Source organism: Lacerta agilis, chromosome 8 (assembly GCF_009819535.1).
Source record: "Lacerta agilis isolate rLacAgi1 chromosome 8, rLacAgi1.pri, whole genome shotgun sequence".
Classification (NCBI taxonomy): Eukaryota; Metazoa; Chordata; class Lepidosauria; order Squamata; family Lacertidae; genus Lacerta; species Lacerta agilis.
Genome location: NC_046319.1, coordinates 52,693,329 through 52,718,052, shown reverse-complemented (window position 1 = coordinate 52,718,052; position 24,724 = coordinate 52,693,329). Strand labels below are relative to the sequence as shown.

The 24,724-nt window shown below is 53.3% G+C and overlaps 1 protein-coding gene across 1 annotated transcript; it reads left to right on the top strand.

Annotated features, from left to right (window-relative positions):
* The first annotated feature begins 1,744 nt into the window (after positions 1 to 1,744).
* Positions 1,745 to 24,514, top strand: FHL3 (four and a half LIM domains 3). The gene is made up of 6 exons (XM_033157474.1): positions 1,745 to 1,869; positions 20,451 to 20,638; positions 21,767 to 21,941; positions 22,121 to 22,290; positions 22,947 to 23,133; positions 23,268 to 24,514. The coding sequence occupies exons 2-6, from the start codon at positions 20,483 to 20,485 to the stop codon at positions 23,417 to 23,419; spliced, it is 840 nt and encodes a 279-aa protein (XP_033013365.1). The 5' UTR covers positions 1,745 to 1,869; positions 20,451 to 20,482; the 3' UTR covers positions 23,420 to 24,514.
* The last annotated feature ends 210 nt before the right edge of the window (positions 24,515 to 24,724 follow it).

Sequence of the window (24,724 nt, the reverse complement as noted above, 5' to 3'; positions counted from 1 at the left end):
GGAGAGTGGTGGGCCAAATACAGGAGCCAGAAGGTTGGTGTATGCAGTGCTCCCCTGATGTGCTTAGGTATGTATGAATGAAAGGTGGTTGTCCTGGTGTGGGGTCATATCCTGCATGGGAACTTCTGCCCCCTGCATGGCAAACACGAGCTGTTCTACCTCTCTAGGGTGCCAGCCCTTCATAATCAGGAGTTAAGGCAAGGAGTGGAGTGGCAAAAGCCTCCTTCAGTGCCTGACTCCTATGTGCGGCTGTGGCTGTTAGGAAGCTGCCCTGTGGAGCTGCTGGTATTGTGGCCTTGATCTTTCTCTTTTGCCCCTGACTAGAGGTCCCTCCCCTCCCCCACATGCCAAAGGTGAGTAGGGGGCAGAGGCTCCATCTCCATCTTCATCCCCAGCTCCCCAGACCAGTGCCCAACAGGAGGCATGCTACAGCTGCTGTTGTAGGGTCTCCTGTCCCTCGCATTGGCTCCTTGTCAAAAGACTTTCCCTGGTCAAAAAACTTAAAAATAAAATAAAAATCCTTACAGTAGCACCTTAGAGACCAACTAAGTTTGTTCTTGGTACGAGAACAAGAACAAACTTAGTTGGTCTCTAAGGTGCTACTGTAAGGATTTTTTAATTTTTAATTTTGTTTTGACTATGGCAGACCAACACGGCTACCTACCTGTAACTTTCCTTCCCTGGGTGGGTCTTGAGCCCTTGGCACAGGAGGGCTGTGGGATCCCTATCCCCCCCCCTCTCTCTATGTGTGGAGACAAACATTAGCAGAGTATCAGCAGCAAGGCTGGTCTCTCTGGCATGGGTGTGTGTTCCCTATTGTTGTAAGTTCATGTTTGTGTGTTGGCGTCATCATCAGGACCATCCCAGGTTGCCATACTTTGTTTCTAGGGATGCTGTGAACATTCCTGTCATTTTGTGCTGAAAAGAGGACGACCCCTTTTGGAAAAATGGAAGCGGAGTTGCAGCGATTCTAGTTCCAACTTGAATCGGAGCAATGAGGATTGGGGGTTGCTAAATCTTCCACGGTTTTTGTTTGTTTGTTTTGTAAAGCAGGAAAGCCCGGCTCGAGGGAATTCAACCCAGAGCAACAAAGAGGAGGGAGGCAGCAGAGGTCTGATGCGACCTATCAGGCTGAGCACGGGAAGAGCCAGCATTCAGGGTTGACCCAGCAGCATCGGAGCGGGGAGCGCTTCTATTTATGTTGGAAATGGGAGTCGTCCCAGCGGATCGGGCTGCCTTAAACGGGACACGGCTGTCTTAAATGGAACTTTACTTTTAGTATAATATAACCACGAGCAGTATAAGATCAAAGCCGCAATCCTGTGCACGGTTATTTGGAAGTGAGCTCCATTTAAATTCGGGGTATAGGGGGGCTCATTTCCAAGAAAACCCCCAGCGGATGCCTATTGCGCTATGATCTGAATTAGCGCACCTGGGCAATAGAACTACGCGCTCCGGGACCAGCGAAGCCGCCACTCGCCAGCGCCTTGGGGCTGCTGTGCGCTATGCTGCGGAGCCGCCTTGATCCAATACCGGGGTAGGATCAAGGGGACACCCGGCGAAGACTGCTGCTGTTGCCCCTCCGACCAGCCGGCCGGGGGCAGCCTGCCCCGCTCCAAGCAACAAGCCTTGCCAAGCCGCGGCGAGGAGGCCTCTGGGCCGGCGGCAGGGGGCTCCTGCTGGGCGGGCCCTTTGGCGGCGACGGCGGCCCCCTCCCCTCCCTAATGGGCAGCGGCGGCGGCTCCGGCTCCGCCCCGCGAGGGCAGGCCAGGGAAGCAGGCACAGCCGCCGCCACTTCGACTCGGGCAGGCGGAGAGAGGGACGAGCCGAGCGCCTCTGGCGGAGCCGCGGCTGGACAGGGCGCAGCAGGTGGGCGCGGCGGCGGCTGGAGGGAGCGATGCGAGGGGGGGTGGCACCGCCCCGGCTTTGTTTCCCGGCGCTCGCAACCTGGCAGGCTCCGCGTGGCGAGCGCCTGCCAGCGGGAGCAGCAGGAGTAGGACGCGGCGAACCGGCGCGCGACTCTTCGGCTGCCTGCGCGACGGAAGGAGGCGTCCTTTTTTTCGGGGGTGCGCGCGGAAAAAGAAACTCAGACCCGTTTCTACCTCCCCTAAGCCGGGCGCGGGCTGAGATCCTTTTGACTCCCGGGCAAGCGGGTCCCCTCACCGGTCCCGGGAGGCAGCGAAAGTTTGCCCGCAGGGGAACGCGCCCTGGAACTCCCCCCCCCCCGACGGCAAAGGCGGAGCTGCCGCTGCGTCCGAACGCGGTTGCCGGGGGGCTTGAAAACCGAGCTTGGCGGAGGGAGGCGTCCCCTCCCCGGCTTCGCGGTTTAGAAGCGCGCTGTGCAGCCTCGCCCAGGTAGGGCAGAGGGGGTGGGGAGGACCTCTCCGTCCTGTGCAACTTCCGACGCGCGGAGACAAAGCGCGCCGGCCCAGCAACGCCGGGGAGGGGGGGGCAACAAAACGGGCCCTGGGGTCTCCACGTCTCCGGAAGGCCTTTCCCCACCTGCACTCTTCACGTCGGAAGCAAATGTGTGAATGAGCGCCGTGTGGGTCAGAGGATGCGGGAGAAATCTCGTGGAGGGAGAATTTGCAGAAAGTTGGAATAATACCTGGGAATTCCATGGCGCTTTGTTAGGGGGTGTCCCCTCGTTTAGTACCTGAGGCAGGAAGCCCAAATGGCGCTGACTCGTCCCTGCCGATGGTTATTACAGAAAACTCAGACAACCACTAAGATTTTTGTGCTAAACAGCTGGCCCGGGGGTGCCCTGCAAAGGTTCCCCAAAATCTGTCGTTTGGGGCAGCCTGACCCTGTTTAACGGTAGGGTATGCCTGCCCTCAACATTCTCCAAGGTTTTGAGAGCAAGACCAAGTTATAAAGACAAGAAATCCCTTGCTTTCCTCCAAGACCCCTTCCATTCTGATCTCCTGTTTTCCACTCCGTGTCTTGTGAGTGGCAAAGAGCCGAGCTTCGGGGTCCGGGTTACACCCCCACCCCGCCAGCTGCTGCATGTGGCTGTGTCCATCTTCAACACCAGCCCCATGTCGTTTGGATGTGTTACAGGATTTGCAGGGTGGGGGGTGCTCATATCTGCAGGTTCAGGTTGTTGCTTCGTGTGTTATGAATCTCCTCCCCCAAGAGAGGATTTTCTTCATGTGACTGCTGAACCCTCAAGTGAGAGTTCTGGACGCTCAAAGAAATTTTTGGAGAGGAGGTTATATGTGGGAAATGAGCACATCCAGATGTCCCTTCAGTTTTGGACAGGATGACAGTTTTGGTCAATGAGACAGAATGCTTCAGTCAGGTTCTCTTCCATCCCAGTGCAGACCCTGTCCCAAATGACCATGCTCTAATTGACAATCTTGGGGATGTAGGTGCTCCAATTACAGGGTTTGGAGGAGACAGCATGGTGAATATGGCAAATAAGTTTTGTTCAGGCAGGGGAGCCAGCGGTGGCCACAAGGTTCCCACAGTTGACTTGGCATCAGGCTTCTTGATTGTTAATACCTAAATAACATTCCCACCCACCCACAACATTTGTAAACAGATTCATTCCAGCTCCTTTGTTTTTATGGCTACTGACTTAAATGAACTCCCTGTGAACAGATGTTTTGTGTGTCGTTTTTTTTTTTTTTTAAAGTGTGCTGGGTATCAAGTTTCCAGGATTTCCAGATTCATTCCGCTGCCGCCATGCTCTTTTACTCTGCCTTCCATGTTTGCTTTTCCTGCGGAAAGGGGAAGCCTCCCCTTTCTTCCTGCTGCTGCTGCTGCTGTGGGTGTCTCTGGGCTGTCCAGCTGTGGACAGTTCAGGGCTGTAGGAGAGGAAGGATGTGTTGTTGTCGTTCACAAGGAAATCCACTTTTCTGAGTTTGTGTTATGCCCCAAGGTGACTGGGCTCATCTCTGCAGCACATGGGGACACCTTTTCATCTTGAGTCAGCAGGGTGGCTGAGCAATATATTTCCTACATGGTTTTCTTAAATAAAAATATTCCATCCAAATGGCTTCCAACGTTGTGTGTGTATATATATTCTCATACCAAATGCAATGCAGTAAAAACAACTGCCTTTGCACAAACGAGAAACTCATAGGAAATATGAAGCCATGAGCCCCCCGGGCTGCCTCCTGACTTTAAAATGTTCGGAGGTTCAGACAAAAGGAAGTCCTTCGTTACTCAGTGCATAGTTAAATTATGGTATTCACTAACAAAAGCTTTTGTGATGGTCACCAACTTGGATGGCTTTATAAGGGAATTAGATTAGTTCAGGGAGGATAAGGCTATGTTCTACATTCGCTGTCAAAAGCTGTATGTATGCCTCTGAAGTTGTTGGGAGTCGTAGATGGGGAGAGTAGATGTTACACTCAAGTCCTGCTTGTAGGCTTCCTATGGGCATCTGGTTAGTTTGCAGTATTTCTCAAACTTGGGTTTCCAGCTGTTGTTGGACTACAACTCCCATCATCCCTCACTAGCAGGACCAGTGATCAGGGATGATGGGAGTTGTAGCCCTACAAGAGCTGGAAACCCAAGTTTGAGAAACACTTTGAACCCCACCTTTCCTCCAAGGAGCTCAAAGTGCTGTGGTTCATGCTACTCCTCCACATTTTGTCCTCACAACAATCTTGCAAGGTAGGTTAGGCTGTGAGACCATGACTGGCTGGCCTATGGTAAACCTGTGAGCTTCATGGCCCAGTAGGGATTTGAACCCGTCTCCCAGGTCCTAGTCCAACACTTTGCACCACACTGGTTCTCTAGTTGGCTGCTATGAGAACAAGATGCTGGACTAGTTGGGCCTTCAGCCTGATCCAGATTCAGGTCCTTTCTCATGAGAAGCCACTGTTTTTAGCTTCACACTTGCAAATGCTCCTTGATGGATTATGACATCCTTCCATCGAGGGATGCTTTCCATGCCTCCCAAAATCCACTTGAGGATCTCATTCTTGCTCTGCAGCAAAACATGGTAGGAGAAGATCTACTTTAGTAAGGTAGGAAGTTCTCATTTGGGCAGCTTAGCCAAACTCCTCTTGTAGGGCTTCTGGATAAGCTTCCAAGGAGCCCAATGTGATTTCACTCTGGTTCAACACTTGGGTGGCAGGGGAATCTTCCTATGATGTGTGAATACTCTTGTCTCTTGTTTGCTTAAAAGCAGCTGACGCAAACTGTAAAATGGGTGTGCATGCCACCTAAGTTGCCGCCCTCTTGGTCTAGAACTGGAGACCTTGCCCTGGACTCATCTCTTGTTATGGCAGCACTGAGCATAAGGGACAGGTCTGTTTAGCTAAATGGGTGGTGTTTTAAGGAGCTGACAAACATGGGTGTTGCTGGCTCAAACCTGGCCTGCCCCCACAGGCTTGTGCAACCTGCTGGGTGTTGGGCCTGCAGCTGGAAGTCAACGTGGTCTCTTTGCATAGATGCCTCATCATAGCTAGATTTTGACTCTCCTCTTTCAGTTAGGGGAGGCCGGCTGGGGCTGAACCCTTGGCCATACCCAGCCAGCCTGCGCTTTCTGTGCTGGAGGGTTCCTTGTCATTTTGGGCTATGCTGGAGGCCGGGCTCAAGGCTGCTGTTGCATCAGTGTTCTGGGGGCAGCCTTGCCTTATCACGCCAAGAGATCCTCAGACAAAGGAATCCACTGCAGACGATAAACTGACTAATCTATTTGAGACGGTGCCAGCATCATATTGGAGATGCCAATCTGGCACCTCGTCTGGTGACTCGTCCTGCTGCCAAGGCTGTGGGTGCCTTTCCTGGAAGAAGCATCTTTGAGCTTTGGGGCACAGAGCCTGCCTTGACCACAGGAGACCCAGCTAGTGGTGGTGGTGGTAGTAGCAGTTCATGCTCGCTCTCCCCCCTCTCTTTTTACTAGTATCACTTATCCAAAGACATATAACTGTGAGACAGATATTTGCATTCTGAAAGGAGAGGCATTTGGGAAAAGGTGAAGCTGCAGATACTGCTATCACCCTGATGCTTAGGGAAATGAGAGATATGAACATATGAAGCTACCTTTTACCAAGTCAGACCATTGGTCCAGCTAGTTCAGTATTGTCTACACAGACAGGCAGCAGTGGGGATTGAACCAGAGACCTTCTGCATGCAAAGCAGCTGATCAATCCCAAGCTCTTGAAACTGGTTGCTCTCCAAGGCTGGGAGGCAAGAACTGCTGAGTTTAGGCACCTGGCTCCCAAAGGGGAACTTGCTGCACAGATTTTCTGTGCTGAGATGCCCCTTCCCAGGCAGGGTTTGGATTTCAGCAAGGGTGGCTCCTTCAGTGCTCAACCCTTCTTCATAGGGGGTTGAGTACCAGAATTCCTGGGGGCTTCACGGTTGTTCTTATGCCTCATAGGGACCTCGGGGGCAGGATCCTGGGCCTTTCACACATTTTTTTTTTTTATTTGATATCCCGCTTTTCACTACCCGAAGGAGTCTCAAAGCGGCTAACATTCTCCTTTCCCCTCCTCTCCCACAACAAACACTCTGTGAGGTGAGTGGGGCTGAGAGACTTCAAAGAAGTGTGACTAGCCCAAGGTCACCCAGCAGCTGCATGTGGAGGAGCGGAGACACGAACCCGGTTCCCCAGATTACGAGTCTGCCGCTCTTAACCACTACACCACACATGCTTGTGGGGCAGTCTGGTTGCTGGACAACTACTGAAAGTACAGAAAGGGTATGTGCAAAAAGGAGGTGATGTGTGGTATGGAGCACAGCTTAAATCTGGGGTGTCCCCAGAACGCCGTGTAGGCTTGGTGGTGGGATTGGCACACATTTCGCTGTTTAGCTTTGGAGTGTCAGAATCTGGTGCCTCCGAATCCTATTGAAAACCATTTCTTAGCCGTGTGCTTCATCATTATCACAGTTATATCCCACCTTTGCAGCAAGGGTCCCAAGGTGGTGTACAAGCTTCTCCCCCTTCTCATGTTATCCCCACAACAACCCTGTGAAGTAGGTGAGGCTGAGAAGCAGTGACTGGCCCAAGGTCACCTAGTGAGCTTCATGGCCAAATGGGGATCCAAACCCTGGTCTCACACAGGTTGTAGTACGACACTCTCACCAATACACCATACACTTGACTTGGCTGTAGGAACATCTCTTGGCAAACACACTCCTTTTCTACTAAAGCACCACATTTGATTCCCTGCAGGAGACACTGGACCCTTCCAGTCCAGAATTCAAAAGATTCCTGTAAACAGGGGCTGAGAGGCAGTGACTGGCCCAAGGGTCACCCAGTGACCTTCATGGCCAAGTGGGGATTTGAACTCTAGTCTCCCAGGGCCTTGTCTGACATTCTGACCACAACACCTTGTTTCACGGCATTGCCTGCACCCAAAACGAGTGGGACACAATGATTCTGCGCAAGATTTGGAGAGGGCTGTCCAGTTGAGGGGCAGGGACAGGCTGCAGGTGGTTTTGGGGTTCTGCATCCTGCTTCTCCCCACATGGGAAGCCCTCTGCAAGGCTGCTGGAATAAGGCACCGGATGTGGGGCTTCCTGTTGTGGGAAATGTGCGAGGCGGAAGAAGCAGAGTGCAGACCCAGCCTCTGTTGGCTTCCTCATTTTTACTAATATTTATTTGTTCAGCTCTTAAAGGGACTCGTGCTCAGTGACTCATTACAGAGGAGGCTGGAGGTGACTGGGAGGAAGGTCCGTGCTCTGCTGGGCTGCTGCTGCTTGCAGGCATTCAAAGAGCAGCTAAGACCTCTTCACGTAGCGCACCAAGTTAAAGGATGCATGCAATCCGCTCCTACTTGTTGTGATGGACACCATTATGGATGGCTTTGGAAGAGGATTTGACAAAGGCTATTGATTCCTAGCTGCCACAATGGCCGTGCTCTGCCTCTGAATGCCAGTTGTTGGGAATCACAAGTCTCAGGTCCTGCTTGTGGGCTTCCCATTGGGGCATCTGATTGGCTGCTGCGAGAACCTGCTGATCTGTTAGAGGGGCCTTTGTTATGATGCAGCTGCAGGGCTTTTCTTAGGTTCTCATGTTAACTTATTTATGACTTATTTATTTATTTATTTTATTATTGCATTAATATCCTGCCTTTTTCCCATTGAGCTTACCTTCTTCTCCTCCCCGTTCTTATTTCTTATCTCCACAACAGCCCTGTGAGGTAGGTTAGGCTGAGAGCCTGTGACTGGTCCCCAAGGTCACCCAGTGACCTTCATGGCCAAGTGGGGATTCGAACCCTGGTGTCACCCATCACAGGCTGACATCCTCACCACTGTACCACAGACTTGACTTGGCTGTAGGAACATCTCTTAGCTGTCTATCATCTTTGCAGGCACACTCCTTTTCTACTAAAATACCATATTTGATTCCCTGCAGCAGGAGACACTGACTGGACCCTTCCAGTCCAGAACTCAAAAAATTCTGGTCAATGGTTTTTCTGCCCAGCAGCACTTGGGCAGGCCAGACACACTTGCTTCCTCTCGGTGCCCAGTGTGTTCTGAAAACCAGAACCAAGCCTGCACTCAGTGTGCCACAAACAAGCTCTCCCTCCTGCCTGCAACCCTTCTATGGCAAGAGGGGAAATTGCTTGCTGAATCAGCCCCCCAGCAAGAGGATGTGGCACAGGAAACACAAGCAGCTTGGAATCACAGCAGAGGGATCTGCAACCCCCCTCCCCACTCCAGCAACCTGGCCTCTCTCCCCATGGAGTGTCCTTCATTGCCAGGCTGGGGCCAAGCAGCTGCCTCTGATGACAGATTCAGTGGGGCTTCCATTGTTGCACAGCCAGGATTTTCCTCTCTCTTGGCTTTCATCGCTGCAAATATGTCCAGTCGCAGAAAAGAGGAACCAGTGAAGGTGGAGTGAGTGTTGATGCCTCATAGCTGGAAAGGATGGTAGTTGTCCCATTGCTAACCATCACCCTGCCTGTCATTACAAGGCCAGCTGGCAGCGTGTCCCACCCCAGGAGCTTGGGACGACCATACTGCCCACTTTCCATGGGGCTCAGTCTCAGTGCCATCTGTGTTCAGTGCCAGGGCCCAGCCTGCAAATGGGTGCTCCTGTGGGCATGCAGGACATCCTTTGTCTGGATCGCCGCTCTGTAACTTGTAGCGTGAACAGTCCCCACATAATCCAGATTTCCAATAGAAGGTGGAATTCCCAGCCATAGGCAGGCTGGCTTGAGCCAACAGCACTCCCCACCCCCTTTAAAACTTAAGTAGGACCTCTGGGAGGTGGGCACACTTCAGACTTGTCAGATCTCCTTGTTCTTTTTACTAGAACTCCAAGATCTGCCAACCAGAGCCGGGTGCAAAGACACCGAATTAACACACTGGATTCCTTGGAGAACATTCTGAGCCCAGGAATTTGCTTTCAGTCCTAGAACTAAATTGAGCTCATTGTCCTTTCTTGGGTCTGTCTCTCTCACATACATACAGCCCTGCCTACTCTAGGTAGGGAAAGTTGTTGCTGCTGCTGTCGTTTTCAAGAGTTGAGTTAGAACCCTGTACCTAGGGAAGGAGAGTCCTACATCTTCCAAGGTAGTCTGTTCCAGTTCTTCCTAAGGTTTACCCGGAATCTCCTTGTCATTTGAATTCATTGGTTCAGTTGCTGAATCCTCCATGTAGCAGCCTTTCAGGTGTTTGAAGATGGCTCTTGTATCACCTCTCAGTCTTCTCTTCACCAGGCTAAACAGTCCCAACTCCCTCAACTGTTCCTCTTCAGGCTTTATTTCCAAACCCTTGATAATCTTGGTCACCCTCCTCTTCAAATGCTCCACTGTGTCAATATCCTTGTGGTGCCCAGAACTGGACACAGGCCTCCAGGGGGGTAGTCTGACCATGGGAGAAAAGCAGTTCTTTCCTTCTTTATTGGCTTCTCCTGTCTTGGCGGGAAGAAGCTGCCTTCCTTGTGCAGCTGGCTGGGGAGACATCCAAAAGGGTTAAATGTCTCTGAGCACTAGGAAATCATTAATGAAGGTGGATCCAGGGGAGGGGGGGGTTTCTTTCTGGAGCTACGTGCCTGCCTGCACCTGAGTGATGATGGGGCCATAGGAGTCTTGCTGAGGGCAGGCTCTGTCGCTGCTTCTAGTGTGTTTGGGTGGAAGCTCTGCTGCTGCTGAGAACACCTCCCTCTGGAGGAAAAAGGGCGTGTTGGGGCAGCTCAGGACCGTCCGTGTCTGCTGTGCTGCTCCAGCCTACTGCTGTCTTTAGGGAATGAGGCTCCGTAAGGTGGTTGGGGCTGAATCTCCCCTGCTCTGCTGCAATCTGGAGGTCATGTAAGGGGCCATGCTGGCTGGATTTTCTCTGCACCTGGGAAGGTCAAAGGTGCCTCCTGAAGGGCTGCCTGAATTTATGCTCAGGGTTGAAACAGCTACTTTGGGAAATGACTTCAGTGTTCCTATTTGGCCATTGAACTTCATATGGAGGGTTTACAGTGTCCCTAAGAGGATTAGTGGCCAGGATTTCTTGCAGGGCCTGAAGAGCTTGGAGCGTCTGTGACTCTGGACAGCTCCTCAAACTGGCCCCAGCCTTAGGCCCATGGCCCTTGGGGAGCTCCTCCTGGCTTCACCCAGTGCATGCCCAGGCCCGCTCTGAGACCCCTAGGTTACCTTTGGCTGGCAATTATTCAGGCTGGTGAGGCAGCCACAACATCCACCCCTTTCTCCCCCTGCAGTTTGACTCAGCAGCCTGGAATGTTCCTTCTCCAGCTCTCCTCCAGGGAACCCTCACTACTCCTTCCTCCCAGGAGACATCCTGGGTTCACAGGGATGGGGCATCTTTCATCCGAAGAAAGTTCCTCGTTGGGAGGTCCCCATCTGGCCCCAGAGGGTTTCCTTGTACAGCAAGGCTGTTGCTGTTCTGTTTTTCTCCCGGAAACGGGGGGAGGGGGTGCTTTGGGGTTTTTCCAGCCAAGCCAGGAGCTGCAAGCATTGCCCTCTGCCCTGTTTCTATAGGCCATTCCACCCATCCATCTGTTTTGGAAACTCCTAAGCCACCGAGAGAGCCCCTTCATGAGAGATCTGGCAGTGGAAGTCCAAATAGCTCTCTGAGCTGCTCCCAGCCTTTATTGCCTAGTCCCCAGATGGCAATTGGGGCTCGGCCCTGCCTGGGTTTTGGGCTTGTTCCAGGCATTTTCCATGCTGTGCAACAGAGGGGCCTCCTGGATGCCCTGGGTGAGGCGTGCTCTTTCTCTCTGCGTGTGACATCAGACACACCCTTTAGTGTTTGTGCGCACATGTCTGCAGAACAGAGTTGAATCACATGAAAACCCTTTTTGACTGTCACAGCAGCCCCTGGGAATTGTAGCTTTGTGAGGGTGCTGGGAATGTTTCTACTCAATCCCCAGCCTCTCTGCAGAACTGGGTATCCCCAGAAGGAAAGTTTTAAGAGGCTTCAAACCGATCCAAATCTGTACTTTATACATCTGAAAAAGAGGTGGGGGGGGGGAAACCTCAGTATAGTTTGGAAAACCTTCATGCTGCTCTTGACAAAGTGTTTCTGGATGTTTGGACTGAGAGGTTCAAGGGACCTTTTTCATTGCATTGGTCCCTTGGGCTCCTTCACCAACCCTGCACCCCTGCCCAGATACCCCTCTGGACCTGTGTCTTCTGCACCCATTTCTCAGCATGTCATGGGAAGGTTTGTGGTGGGAAATGGAGGCTTCTCCACTGTACAGAGGGTGCCTCTATGCAGCTTGAGTGTAATGTGGCGGCAGCTGCTTTTTGGGGTCTCTGTCCTTCCAAAGCTGCCCAGGAAAGAAAGTTTTTTTGGCCTCCCAACTGGGGTGGCTTTACCTTCTGAGGCTGCAGCACCTCCTGCAAGCTCTGCATTTCTCTGGGGCGACTGATCCATCTCAGCACCTTCACAGCCTGGCGGGCGGGCGGTGGTGGCATTAGCCCTCCTAGGACACCCTCCCTGCTGCCACTCTGCTTTCTAGCTACAGCCTTGAGCCAAGAGCAGTTGCTGCCTCCAGGTCTCTAATCTCTCTCCCCCCACCACCCGCCACACACTCACACTTTCATTGAATGTTTGGCATCTCCCAGACTAAAAATACAACTCCAGAATAGAGGCAGCTCTTGAAGAGGGGTCCCCCTTGTGCCCTGTCACGTGGCCGCACGAAATGTCAGAGGCAGCTGCCCCCCTCTGTCTTGGTGCGTTCCCAATTTAAGAGCTTGCCCTTTCCCACCTGCTGCTTTCACCATCCTCGGGAGATGCCTCCCTATTCTTTTTTGAGCCTGGATTGTGCAGGGGCAAAAAATAGACCCAAGGATTTTCACATCTGCCTTCCTTGTCAACCTTCAGGCCCCTCCTGCCAGCCCCGAGGTCTCTGCATGGTGTCTGGACAGATGAGGGGCCAAACTCCAGGAGAAATGGGTGGGGTGTGTGTGTGGGGGGGGGGGAGACCATCTCTGTTTGGTCTGATGTAGGGCTCAGGCACAGTTAGAGAGGCAAGGGGCCCTGTTCTGGAGTGTGTGTGTGTGTGTGTGGTGTCTTTGGCATCAATGGTTTTCCTTTCCTGTCACTGCTTTCTTTTGCCCCCAGCTTTGTTTGTGATGTGTCACCTGCACCTATCAGGCGCTGCTTGCTCACCTGCTGAGCTGCTGACATTGTCCACCTGGATGACCATTCACCTCCCCCTCGACAAACCCACCAGGACCCTTTTTCATGGGTTTCTTATAGTGCCTCTCATCACTTACTGGATATGAATGCTGTCTGCAGCAAAGGGCACTTGTGCATATTTTTCAGCACTTGGAAAGATACATGAGTGGGACTTGATGCTCCCCCAGTTGCCAGCTGCATCTAACTTAAAAGCGACAAACCGCGGAAAACAAACATGTTCACACTTGGGACTGTGTGTGCACACGCAGACATGCACACACACATCCTAGCTTGGCTTCCAGGACACTTAGAAGGAAGTCCTTCTTCAAGCAGGGCGTAGTTAAAATTATGGAACCTGCTCCTGCAGGAGGCAATGATGGCCACCAACTTGCATGGCTTTAAAAGAGGATTAGACAGATTCATGGAGGAGAAGGCCATCCATGGCTACTAGCCACAATGGCTATGCTCTCCCTCCACAGTTGGGAGGCAGCCGTGCTTCTGAATACCAGTTGCTGGAAACCAAAGGAGCCCTGTGAGTTCTTGCGCTCAAATCCCGCTTTTGGGTTTTCCAGTAGGGCATCTAGTTGGCTACTGTGAGAAGAGGATGTTGGACTAGATGGGCCATTGGCCTGATCCAGCAGACTCTTCTTACGTTTCGGTGAGAATGCATTCAGAACGTGCATTTGGAGGGAGGGCCATGTTCCTTGTCCCTAGAGAGTGCCAGTGTGGTGTAGTGGTTAAGAGCGGTAGACTCGTAATCTGGGGAACCGGGTTCGCGTCTCCACTCCTCCACATGCAGCTGCTGGGTGACCTTGGGCTAGTCACACTTCTCTGAAGTCTCTCAGCCCCACTCACCTCACAGAGTGTTTGTTGTGGGGGAGGAAGGGAAAGGAGAATGTTAGCCGCTTTGAGACTCCTTCGGGTAGTGAAAAGCGGGATATCAAATCCAAACTCTTCTTCTTCCTCCTCCTTGTGTCTCCCTCCCCCCAAAACAATGGGCTTTGCCTTGTTTGTGTGCCAAAGGGGAAATCCAGGCCCCAGGGAGTCCTCCTGCCCAACTGCATGGAGAGGAGAGCTCCTGCTTCTTCGGCTTCTGCTTTGGGTTGCTGCCTGCTGCCTCTCGTCTGCTGTCTCTCTCTCTCTCTCTCTCTCTCTCTCTCTCTCTCTCTCTCTCTCTCTCTCTCTCTCTCTCTCGTGCACCACCCAAACCTCCTGCAGCAATGCTCTTAAGCAATCCTAGCGGAGAGCAGGACCTGGCAGCCGGAGGATGCTTACCTCACCCGACAAAAATGCTCTGTTACTCAGAAAATGAAAACTGTCTGAACTTTCTGGGCTGGGAGAGGAATTGCTGGTGGTATCTGTTTGAACCGCACCACGGCAGAGGTTACAGAGCCTCCGCAAAGGGGTAATTTCGTAGCTTCTTGAGCGCCATGGAGACTGTGAGCCAGCGACTCCTTGGCTGGGAGTCTGAAGGGACCTCGGCTCCTGCTTCAGGCTCCTGCTCAGAGAGGTGCTAGAGGAAACCCAGAAAATGACTCACCAACTGTCAGGAGTCTGTGCTTGACTCGGGTTGCCTCCCAAATACAGGAGCCCCTTTCCAGTTGGAGAGAACTTGCTTCTGATAGCTGCGTGGGCCAGAGGAACAGCGAAGGTCAAGGCCTTCCACTGGAAAGCAGACACCGCTATTATGAGCTTGACTGCCATTTGGATGCTGCCTGTGTCTGGGGTGTCATTGAGTGCTCTTGAGAAAAGGAGGGTTGAGTTGCCCGGGGGGGAAATACCATCCCCACTGGCAATGGGCCCCAGCAGGGCAGGGCCTCCTTCCACATTGCCCTTGTGTCAAGGGCATAATCGAGGGGCTTGCGTGTGCTGTGAAAAGGGCTGGTGCCAGTACTGTGCCCTCTTAACACCTGGTGCAAAAAGTAGGGCATCCGCTAGGGAGGAAGCAAGGAAGCCCTCTTTGAAGACAGCGGGTGACATGTCCTTTTCAGTTATTTTCATTTTACGGTGCCTTCTGAATCGCCTAACCTTGGCAGGCCAGCAAAAGTGCCTGTGTGCGCAGCGAATGGAAATTGTGACCAAACAGCTTAGCATGTAGGAAGACAAACGTCTTCCTTCCAGTGTTGCAAGCTGTGCCTGTGTGGGTGGGTTGGAGATGCCACTGCTCTGAGTGTGTGTTTCCTTTCAGTTGAGCAAACAGTCGCTGGCTTGTCTCTCTGCAGGTGGGTGAGGCAAAGCGACTCACCTCCAGCCTCTTCGACCCACCTGGCATGTGAGGCCCCTGTGCAGAATGTAGGCCCTTTGGTCCACGGCACTGCAGGGTGGGGGACCCTTATAGGCTCTTGGATCATGCCCACTGCACCCCCGAGCCTGTAGCTCTTCCTGTAGGTGTGTGGTGGAATTTTTTACCTTGCCTGTCTGTTGCTAGCAGTTGTTTCCGTCAGCCCTTTCACAGTATCTGTCTCCATCAGTTGCACACCCTACCCAAAATGTCACCCATGGAGCTTGGGTGGAAGATTCTGTGTTGCATGTGTCAGCCTTCCTTTTCCACCAAGATTCGCCTGCCTGTAAGCAAACATTCCCTTTTCCAGTGGAAGAAGGCCTCCAAGAGGTAGCGATGGCCACCTAATGCTGACTTGGATGGCTTTAAAAGAGAATCGGGCAAGTTCATGGAGGGTGATCAGGCTCACGATGGCTGGGGTCAGGGCCTGCCCGCCATTGCCACCGCCAGAGAAGTGAGGAGAAGTGGTGGCGGCTTTCTGTAAGATCTCGCAGAGCTCATGTGGGATCTCGCCAGAAGCTGCCACTATGCAATCCCAGTAAGCAGGGTTTTGGTGGGAGGGTTGCACCTTCTCGTTTCCCCTCATGTGGGAAGACAGAGCAGGTTGCCCCAGGCCATGGTCTTGCCTGCCCTGGCAGAGGTAGGAGGCCTTTGAGTACCATGGGCTGCTTGGAGTCGCAGGTGGGGATAGCCCTGCCGTTGCCATGCTTGGTGGCTTTCCAGAAGAGAGGCATCTGTCTGGCCCCTGTGAGAACAGAGTGCTGGACTAGACAGGCCCCCTTTGGCCTCATCCAGCAGCCAGGCTCTTCATGTGTTCAGTGATCCTCAGTTCAAGAAACCCTCACCCATGTTAGGGGCACAAGATCCCATCCGACTCTGTAACTTGGCAGAAATCCTCGCAGGGTTCTGAAAAGGCCAGGGAGGAAGCCGTGCCTGTTTGACTAAGGCAGACGAGAAATCCCAAAGAGGGACAAGCTGATAAGGTGGATGCTTTGTGGTGTCAGGTGTGCAAAGGTAGCTTTTCCCCTCTCGTGCCTCTTTTCCTCTGGATCGTCCCTTTAAGACAGTGAGGGCCAGTCACTGGGTGGCTTGTCTTTTCTGGAGACCTTCCTCATGGAGGGATCTTGTTTTTTCTAGGCTATTTCCACCAGTTTCTGGACTTTCTGATCTCTCCTCCTAAGAAAGCAGAGGGAATTCCCTGCAGCCTCGACCCTTCAGGCCGGGAGAAGCCAGACTTTTGCTCTCTGCAGTCTTGTCCAGTTGGTTTTGTGGGCAAGAGCCTGCTGTTTTCCACAGGTCATGCGGGCAGCGCCCTTTAGCCTGGTCCTAAATGGATGGACTCAAGGTGGCCAGGTGTCCTGTAGCACCTCCAGACATCTCCCAAGAGGATGGAATGTTTTGCTTCAAATTGGCATCTCGGAGCAAGCAACGGTTTGTTGTGGCACCAAAAAGTCGAAGTGCCTGTTGTTGAAAGAACACTCTGCTCCTTGCTCCGAGATCCCTTAATACCACCTGGTGCCCTGGCCAGCAGAGCCTGGAGCTGTGAGCCGCTTTCCTTCTGCAGGCTGCTCGGAGGAAGGAGTTGGCAAGGAAGGAGCCCTGGTCCCCATGGGGAGATTTTGCAATGGCAGAGACGGATTTGCAGTTAGCTCCGGCTTGTGCTGGGGCTGTAATTGATACCAGATGATGTGTTCGTGCGCCCACTCTCACCAAGTCTGGAAAATCTCAGCTGTGCAGATGGAAATTCAATCCACCTCTGCTCTGATGGGGGAAGAGGAAAAGGTGCTCCGTGTTCCCCTCCTGCCTGGAGCATTACCCACCCCCTAAATCACACTCTTGGAGACCCCTTTCCCATCCCCAAAGGGCTGCCGTTTGCATGCCTGCCCGTGGCAGATGGCCTGGATTCCTATGCCTGCATGAGGGATGGTAAACTGAGTGACTTCCTGCTCAATTAGGGTCTGGTGCTATTCCAGATTTTGAAGGGCTTGCCTGGTGGGGGGCAGGGGGAGGACTATGGTTGTCTAATAGCCTGGAAAACGGATCAGGATTGGTCTCAGCTGCACACACTCTCTCTCTCCCCCCCCCCTGCCATGGCTTCCCTTGAACTCTCACTGCTGCGATATCGGGCACAACTGGACCCACTTAGGAAAGCTGGCTGCACTGCAGCCCAAGAGCTGCCACTGTGCCTTCACTTTTGGATACCTGATTTATGTCCCTCCCGCTGGAAATAACTCCCTCCTAAGCTGCAGCTCTCCAAACAAAGAGCCACAGCGAGAGGGACTGTTTTGACCAAATTTGGAGAAAACTTTCCTTGAGTTGTTGAGCAATATCAGCCTGTTGCCTCTGTCGGCCCCCCTCTTCTGCCACCAGGGAAACTCTGCTGTTCCTGCAGCAGCAGCAGCAGCTCAGCGCCCTGTCCTGGGGGAGATCCCCAAAGATGGAGGCTCAGCGAGGGACAGTTGTGGCACTCGATTCCCCTTTGGGTGCTTAGTAAATGCAGCAGAGCCCTTGCCAGAGAGACCTGCCTACTGGGGGAGCACCCAACCGCTGGTGTCTCCCTCTTTGTGCAAGGCTGAGACAGGGTGCCTCTGTTTCCCTGGGAGAGCTCTGTTGCTTTGTGAGCAGCGGGCTTCAGGACCCTGAGAAGCCCCAGTTTCTGTGTTTTGCCTTCCATGAAATGCCTTGCAGCCTGTCCTGTCCTGTCCTTTCCCCCTTGTCCTGAAAGGCCACTTCCCACAATGCATCTTGCTTCTTGGGTGGCCATACACATACGCAAGTCCTGCAGGAATTTTGAACCCTGGAGCTCAGCTGACCTTCAGGGGTTTCCGAAGCAAAGTTGTCCAGCTGATAAAAGCCTGTCGTGTGGGCCTGGGTTGCACAGATTGCCTTGGGGTAGCACTGGCAACTCTCTTAGGTCAGCAAGAGGAGACAGACGGGGCTCTTCTAAATTCAGAAAGGAAGGTTGATCAGTGGTGTTGCCTGGGCTGGGCTTAAAGCTGCCTTGGCAGTTGCAGAGAGAGAGTTTCAGCTGGCAAAGGGACTGGCCTCCTCTGGCACAGAGTTGCTCCTCCTGTATCCCGTATCCAGGAAGTCAATTCTCCTCCTCCTCCTCCCCATTCTTTGAAAATTGCTGCTGGCTTTGGGGCAAGGCCCCACGGCAAGAAGCTTCTTAAAGCAGCATGCCAGAGTTTGTGCTCTTTGGCTTTTATGTATGCCCAGGAGTACATTTGCTTGAAAAAGAAAAGTTACTGTTTTTCATTTTTCATTTCCAGGCAGATACCATAAAGACAGAAAGATAACCAATAACAGAAAAGCATACAAATCTCCCTGCAAAGGGGGTGGGGCTTGGATAAAGAGATATAAGTGCATAGGTCTGATAATTTCTCTAAAGGAAAGTTGGTAAAATCATGTGCTATAAAAAAGTTATTTTGTATTAATACATCTAATAAAAAACACTTTAGTAAGCTTGTCTGATTTTGAGAGCCCTTTTAGTACCCTGAGCTTTTGCATTAATTAATTTCTCAATCATTGCTGCTAGAGGCCCTTAATTACAATACCAGTAATACTCCAGCGATGATAATACTCCCCTTTCGGTTTTCCCTGAGCTTTGCCAGAGCCAGCTGGGATGCCATCAGCAGATGGTTCACGAAAGCTTTGCTCAGATTTCGGTTTGTGAAGAGGTTCATGTGAGTCAATGGCAGGGTCCTGTTTGTGGGAAGGTGTGTAATTTTTCTCCAAAAATCAGGTTCCAAAACGGCCAGGCTGTGGGCAGAACCACCACCTAGAGCAGTAATTGCCAGGTTCTGTGCAGTCCTTCCAACATAAAGGCGTTAGGGCAAATTTGAGACAAGCTCCCAGGAGTCGTGTCCCATCTATGCACACAAGCTTCAGTGTGGCTTCTCTGACCTGGGTTGATACACTTCATGCCAGGTATTATTGCAGGAAGAGAATAGTCTCCCAGCTTGCCGTGATCAAAGCCTTTCATTGTTCTCTTGCCCTGTTCTGGGCTGTCTCCACTCTAAGAAGGGAAGCATTTTTACTTCTAAGGACATGTGCAGAATCTCTGGCTGGAACCTGCTTTTACCACCACTGGTCTAGCCATGTCATGAAGAGCTTCACCTGGTGAATTTTTGCATGTCAGGCGGCTGTTAAGAGGCACAGCTAATAGAACCAATTTTTTTTGTAAACAGCTTTTAGGTTTTTCTACAATCAAAGCAGCAGAGGCAGTTTTGAGAAATTTGAGAGCCCAAAGTTCTCCACTGCAAGCAGTACACACACACACACACACAGAATAAAACTGAAAGGAGAAGTTGAGGATCCAAGATTGCAATCCCGGTCTACTTTTACTGGAGAGCAAGTCCTGCTGCATTCATGAGTGTGCAGCATTCGATTGGGCCAGATGTGGTCAAGTACCGGTAACCTTTTTCCAGAAGATAATACTTGCTGGCTTCTCTACAAGAATGATGGACTGTCACTACATGGAATCATCTGTTGCGAGTACTAACACAATCATGCGTATTTTACTCAAAAAGTAAACACTGCTGTGTTGGTGAGGCTTGCTCTCACATAGGATTGCAGTGCCCCACCCCCACCCCCACTCCACCAACCATTGTGTCCCCTGCCCTCTACCCCCCACCTCCCATGGCCCGAAGGGAGCTCAGGCAGGGACTCCCATTTCAAAGCAGCAAAGTTCATGGGGGGGGGGCGGTGAGATTTGCCTCCTCCTCCTCCTCCTCCTCCTCCAACTTGTCTTTGGTTTGTTTCGAAAGGATTGAAATGTTGGAATTTCCTGGAGGCCAGGACTATGGCTCACCCTCCTCTGGTTCCAGGCCAGCTAGTCCAGGCACGCTGCAGGAGCTCCAATCCGGAGAGCAGCAGATGCCTGCCTTCCGAAGGTTCCTTGACCTCTTTGCTAGCACAGGGAACAAGCAGGAAGGGGCTGCAGGTTGCGGGGCTGGGGGAATACAGTGATTCCTTGGAAGGGGACTTTGCTCCTCCTCTCCAGAAGGGTCAGCAGAGCCACCCTTACTGCAAAAAGCTGGAGAGGCAACCTCTGTCCTCCTAAGCGCCTGATCTGCAGTGTATCAACCCAGGGCTCCTGGAATGTTTGCTGCTTCCAGAAAGGGGCTGCTATAAGCGGGCCCTAAATGACAGGCTTTGGGGTGTGTGTGAGAGAGAGGGGGGGGGGAAGAGGTGACTGGATCTATGAAACCAGAGTGGGACTTGGCACTCTCCTTTGCTACAGGGTTGAGTGGCTTCCCCATCCCTCCCCACCCCTCCCCACCAGTTGAACACATGCTCAGGAACAGCCTTGCCCAGCTTTCTGTCACTGCCAACTTGGACTTTAACCCTTGTCAGGGTTAGGAGCTGTTGAGGGAGGCGTGTGGAGTTGCACTGGAAATTCGGGCGCATGCAATCCAGTACTTTTGGAATTGTCCTTTCTACCAGCACCCCAAAGCAACAAGGGGTTGGAAGAAACAAGAGTTGAGTCTCTCTTGGTCCTGGCTGCGAGCGTTTGGGTGACCTTGCCAGTCTGCCAGCCAGCAAGGCAGCAGTCCTCTCCTACTCCTCCTCTTCTCTGCCTGGGCAAGGAGGCTAACAGCCGCTCTCTTCCCTCTTCCTCCAGGACCCTTGTGCAGAGTCCCAGCCCACAGCAAGATGACTGAAGGCTTTGACTGTGCCAGCTGCAAGGAGTCCCTCTACGGGCGCAAATACATCCAGGTGGACGAGGGGCCCTTCTGCATCCCCTGCTATGATACCCACTTTGCCAACACCTGTGACGAGTGCAAGGAGCCCATCGGGCACGACTGCAGGGTGAGGGGGCAAGGCGGGGGGAGGCCTCTGCTCAACTAACCCTGGGGGCGGTGGCTGCTCCTTGTCTTCCTGGTGCCTTTGTCCCATGCATGAGCTGGGATCCTCCAAGCACAGGGTATTTTTGCAGCGCCCCTCCTGCATGTCAGGCACCTTGAGAAGTAACAATTAGTCCCATTGATGAGGTTGATCTTCCTCCCCTTCCCAAGCATGTGCTAAATGGATCCAGCAGGCAGCACCCCTAAGGGCGTCTATGGGGGGTCCCCTCTTGGTAGGTCCTCCTGGCAACTAAAGCGAGTTCTCTAGCTCAGGCATAGGCAACCTTCGGCTCTCCAGATGTTTTGGCCTACAACTCCCATGATCTCTAGCTAACAGGACCAGTGGTCAGGGATGATGGGAATTGTAGTCCGAAACATCTGGAGAGCCGAAGGTTGCCTATGCCTGCTCTAGCTCATGAGTAAGGGGAGGGATGTCTGTGCAGCCTCCTGAAAGGGACCAGCTGTGATACAAGGAAAGGACAGGCTAGGAAAGGAGGACCTTTTGCTCAGTGGATAATGAGATGAGCTGCCGCCACCCCGCTGCTTGCTAGCCAGCAAGGTGAGCTGAACAAGACCTCCGTGGGGAAGGGAAATGGCTCTCTTTGACTGCCAGGCAGCATGGGAAAGGGGGAGGGCCACTGCCTCTGTCCTGCTTGGGGGCTTCCCATTGGGCCATCTTGAGAAGAGGCTGCTGGGGCAGGTAGACCCACTTTGTCCTGACTGCACCCACCAAAACGGGTGGAAATGGGTCCACGCTTAGGGCTGCTTCTGTATTTGCTCACTGGTGACCTTTGGGGAATCATAGAAATGGGAGGGACCCCAGGGCCCATCTAGTCCAGCCCCCTATGATGCAGCAGCTCTTTGCTTCTTGGCCTCCTAGAGCCTCTTCCACAGAAAGATAGGTAAGAGAGAGCTACAAATTCCTCCTCCTCAAAGGTGTGCGCTTGCCTCTTCCCTCCACCCCCATGAGCATAGCGTAAGGGCGTTGTTTTCTCAGACAAGCCCCCTCCCGCTGCCTGTCTCAGTTAGGAAGGGGGCCTCCACTGCAATTGCCCCCTGACCTCTCCTCTCCTCTCCTCTGTTCCAACTCCAGGAGCTCTACTACGAGGACCGGCATTACCACGAGGGCTGCTTCCGGTGCTTCCGGTGCGACCGCTCCCTAGCCGACGAGCCCTTCACCTGCCAGGGCCAGGAGCTGCTCTGCAACGACTGCTATTGCCGGGAGTTCTCCTCCCAGTGTGTGGCCTGCCAGCAGGTGGTCATGCCAGGTGGGCTGCTTTGCCCCTTCCCCCCCACCCCACGGCTACGAGGGAGGGGAGCAAGGGGAGCCACCTCTGCAGCCGGGGTCACCACGGCTAGCATGGGCTCCCTAGAATCATAGTGCTGTAGATTTGGGAGGGATCCCCAAAGGTCATCCAGTCCAACCCCCTGCAATGCCCCACCACAGGCTCCCGGAAGCTGGAGTACAACGGCCAGACGTGGCACGAGCACTGCTTCCTCTGCAGCGGCTGCCAGCAGCCCATCGGGGCTCGCTCCTTCATCCCCGAGCAGAAGGATTACTACTGCGTCCCGTGCTACGAGAGCAAGTTCGCCCCCCGCTGCACCCACTGCAAGAAGGTGGGGCCCCGCCTGCTTTTTTAACTAGTGTGCGGGGGGGGGGACAGCTGGGCAGGGGGCATCTCAGGCCCTGCAGGCTTAGGTTGGGTGGGTGGATAGGGGGCTCTGTGCGTATTGCTCCTGTTCTTCCGCCTGTGCAGTCAGAGACAGCAATGCTTCTGGATATCAGTAGCTGGAAGGGAGAGTGCTGCTCTCATGCTTGAATTCTGCTTGCGGATTTCCCACTGGAGCAGGGGCAGATCTACTATGAAACTAATTAAGCTGAAGTTTCACGGCCCCTAATCCCAGAGGGACCCCAGAAGCAATTTATTCCACATTGCTTAACAATTTTGAGTCTAGTAGACCCAATTGGAGTGGCACAACACAAATTGATTATTTTTGTTGTATATATTTCAACAATCAGCAGCCCAGACTTTGTAAAGGTGTCGGGACAACCCTATTGAAGAAGCTAACAGTTGTGACCCAAACTTCATTGCTGGTTGCATAGGAGCCCCTATGACAGTTCCAGCTTCAGGGCCCCCAAAATGTAGTTGCTGTTTTTCTGCCATTGTACTTGGAGGCATCCGATTGGCCAGTGTGAGGGCAAGATGCTGGACTGGAGGGGCAACCCTTGGCCCGATCCAGCAGCCAGACTCTTCTTCTGTTTTCCCGCTCAGTCGCTGACCAAGGGAGGCGTGACCTACCGGGATGAGCCCTGGCACAAGGAGTGCTTCGTCTGCACGAGCTGCCAGACTCCCCTGGCCGGGCAGCAGTTCACCTCTCAGGAAGACCAGCCCTACTGTGTCAAGTGCTTTGGGAGCCTCTACGCCAAGAAGTGCAGCGCCTGCACCAAGCCCATCACAGGTGAGGTCGGGAGGAGGGTGGAGCCACGGAGGCCTCCTGCGGCCCCTGAGGATGGGGGCCAGGGAGGGGTGCCCTGTTGCAAGTCCCAGCCGTGCCCACATCCCATTCTCCATCCTCCTCTCTTCCCCCCTCAGGCTTTGGAGGGGGCAAATACGTCTCCTTTGAGGACCGCCACTGGCACCACAACTGCTTCAGCTGCTCCCGCTGTGCCGCCTCCCTCGTGGGCAAGGGCTTCATCCCGGAGAATGAGGAGATCCTCTGCCGTGACTGCGCTAGCAACCTCTGAGGCCGGGCCTGGTGCCGGTTGTCCTCCAGGCTTCCTGCATCCTGAAGCAGCAGCAGCAGCAGTGGGGCAGAGAGGGTGCTCCCTCCCTGCTTCCCTTTCCCTGCCTCTCTGTGGCTGGGCCTCGGGGGGATGGATCCACATGCCCCCATAACTTTGTCCCTAGAGGTTTGCTGCGAGGTGGGAGGCCGCTCCCTCTCTCCGTCCCGTCTCCTGCTATTGCAGTCCAGCGAAGCCTGTCTATGCAAGGTCATCCCAGCATGGGATGCAGGGGGAATGTGTGTCTGAAGCGGTTGCAGCCCCTCCAACCTCCCACCAACCCCTGCCCTGAGCCTCTAGGGAGGCGTCTCCAGTTTCTGGGGCTAGCAGCTCCAAGCTCTCCGCCCCTGCCAAGAGTCCCCCCCTTCTCAATTGCTTTTGAAGTGAGGGAGGTGGAAGCGGAGGCTGGAGGGAGGGCACCGCCCCACCCAACTCTTAGGAGCCTCTGAGGGAGGGTGCTGCTCCTCCCTGCCCCCCAGGGGTTCTGTGGCCACCCATCTTTCTTCCCCCAAGTGTTGTCTGCAGTGGTAGGAGGGGAGGATGAGTGGACCCAGGAGCAAACTTTTCAAAACAGGCAAGGCTCCAGAAGTTGGTCTCTCTCGTAGGGTGGGCGCTGAGGGTGCTCAGGAACCTTTGGGTGGGCCTTGGCACTCTCTCCACCCACAGTGACTTTGTGGCCTGCTCAACGCCAGCTGCTCTCCCTAGCAGGATCTCCAGAACGATACCAAAGTGACCCCCCCATCTTCTCCAGTTGCAGGAAGCCACTTCCGGCTCCTGTTCTCTATATCCTAAATTTTCTTCCTGGCTCCTTCTCTCTCCCCTCTTCTAAGGAATATTTTGCCCCCCTCCTGTTCATGTACTGTGTAGCCAGTTCCTTGGATATTTTGCAGTGGGGGAGTCAGTGTGTGTGTGTGTGTGTGTGTGTGTGTGTGTGTTTTTTCTCTCTCTCTGCCTGTCGGAGGTGGTGGGGGGGGACTCCTCCTAGCCTTGCCCATATCTGGCCAGTGTCCCTCCCCACCCCCGCTTTCTGGCTTTATATAATAAACCATGTTACTGGACCATGGATGTCGTTCTTAGCAACTTGTGGGAGGGAGGGGGGAAATATTGCATTTGCCCCATCAGGAATTTGCACTTGATTTTCTCAATGAGCTCTACCCACATTCTGGGGGGCGGCGGCAGGGCAATCAGTGCCTTCTCTCCTCCCCCCCACCTCACCCCTCATTTGTGGCTTTCAGCGCAGGCTGAGAATATGCAAAACTTTGCCCTGTG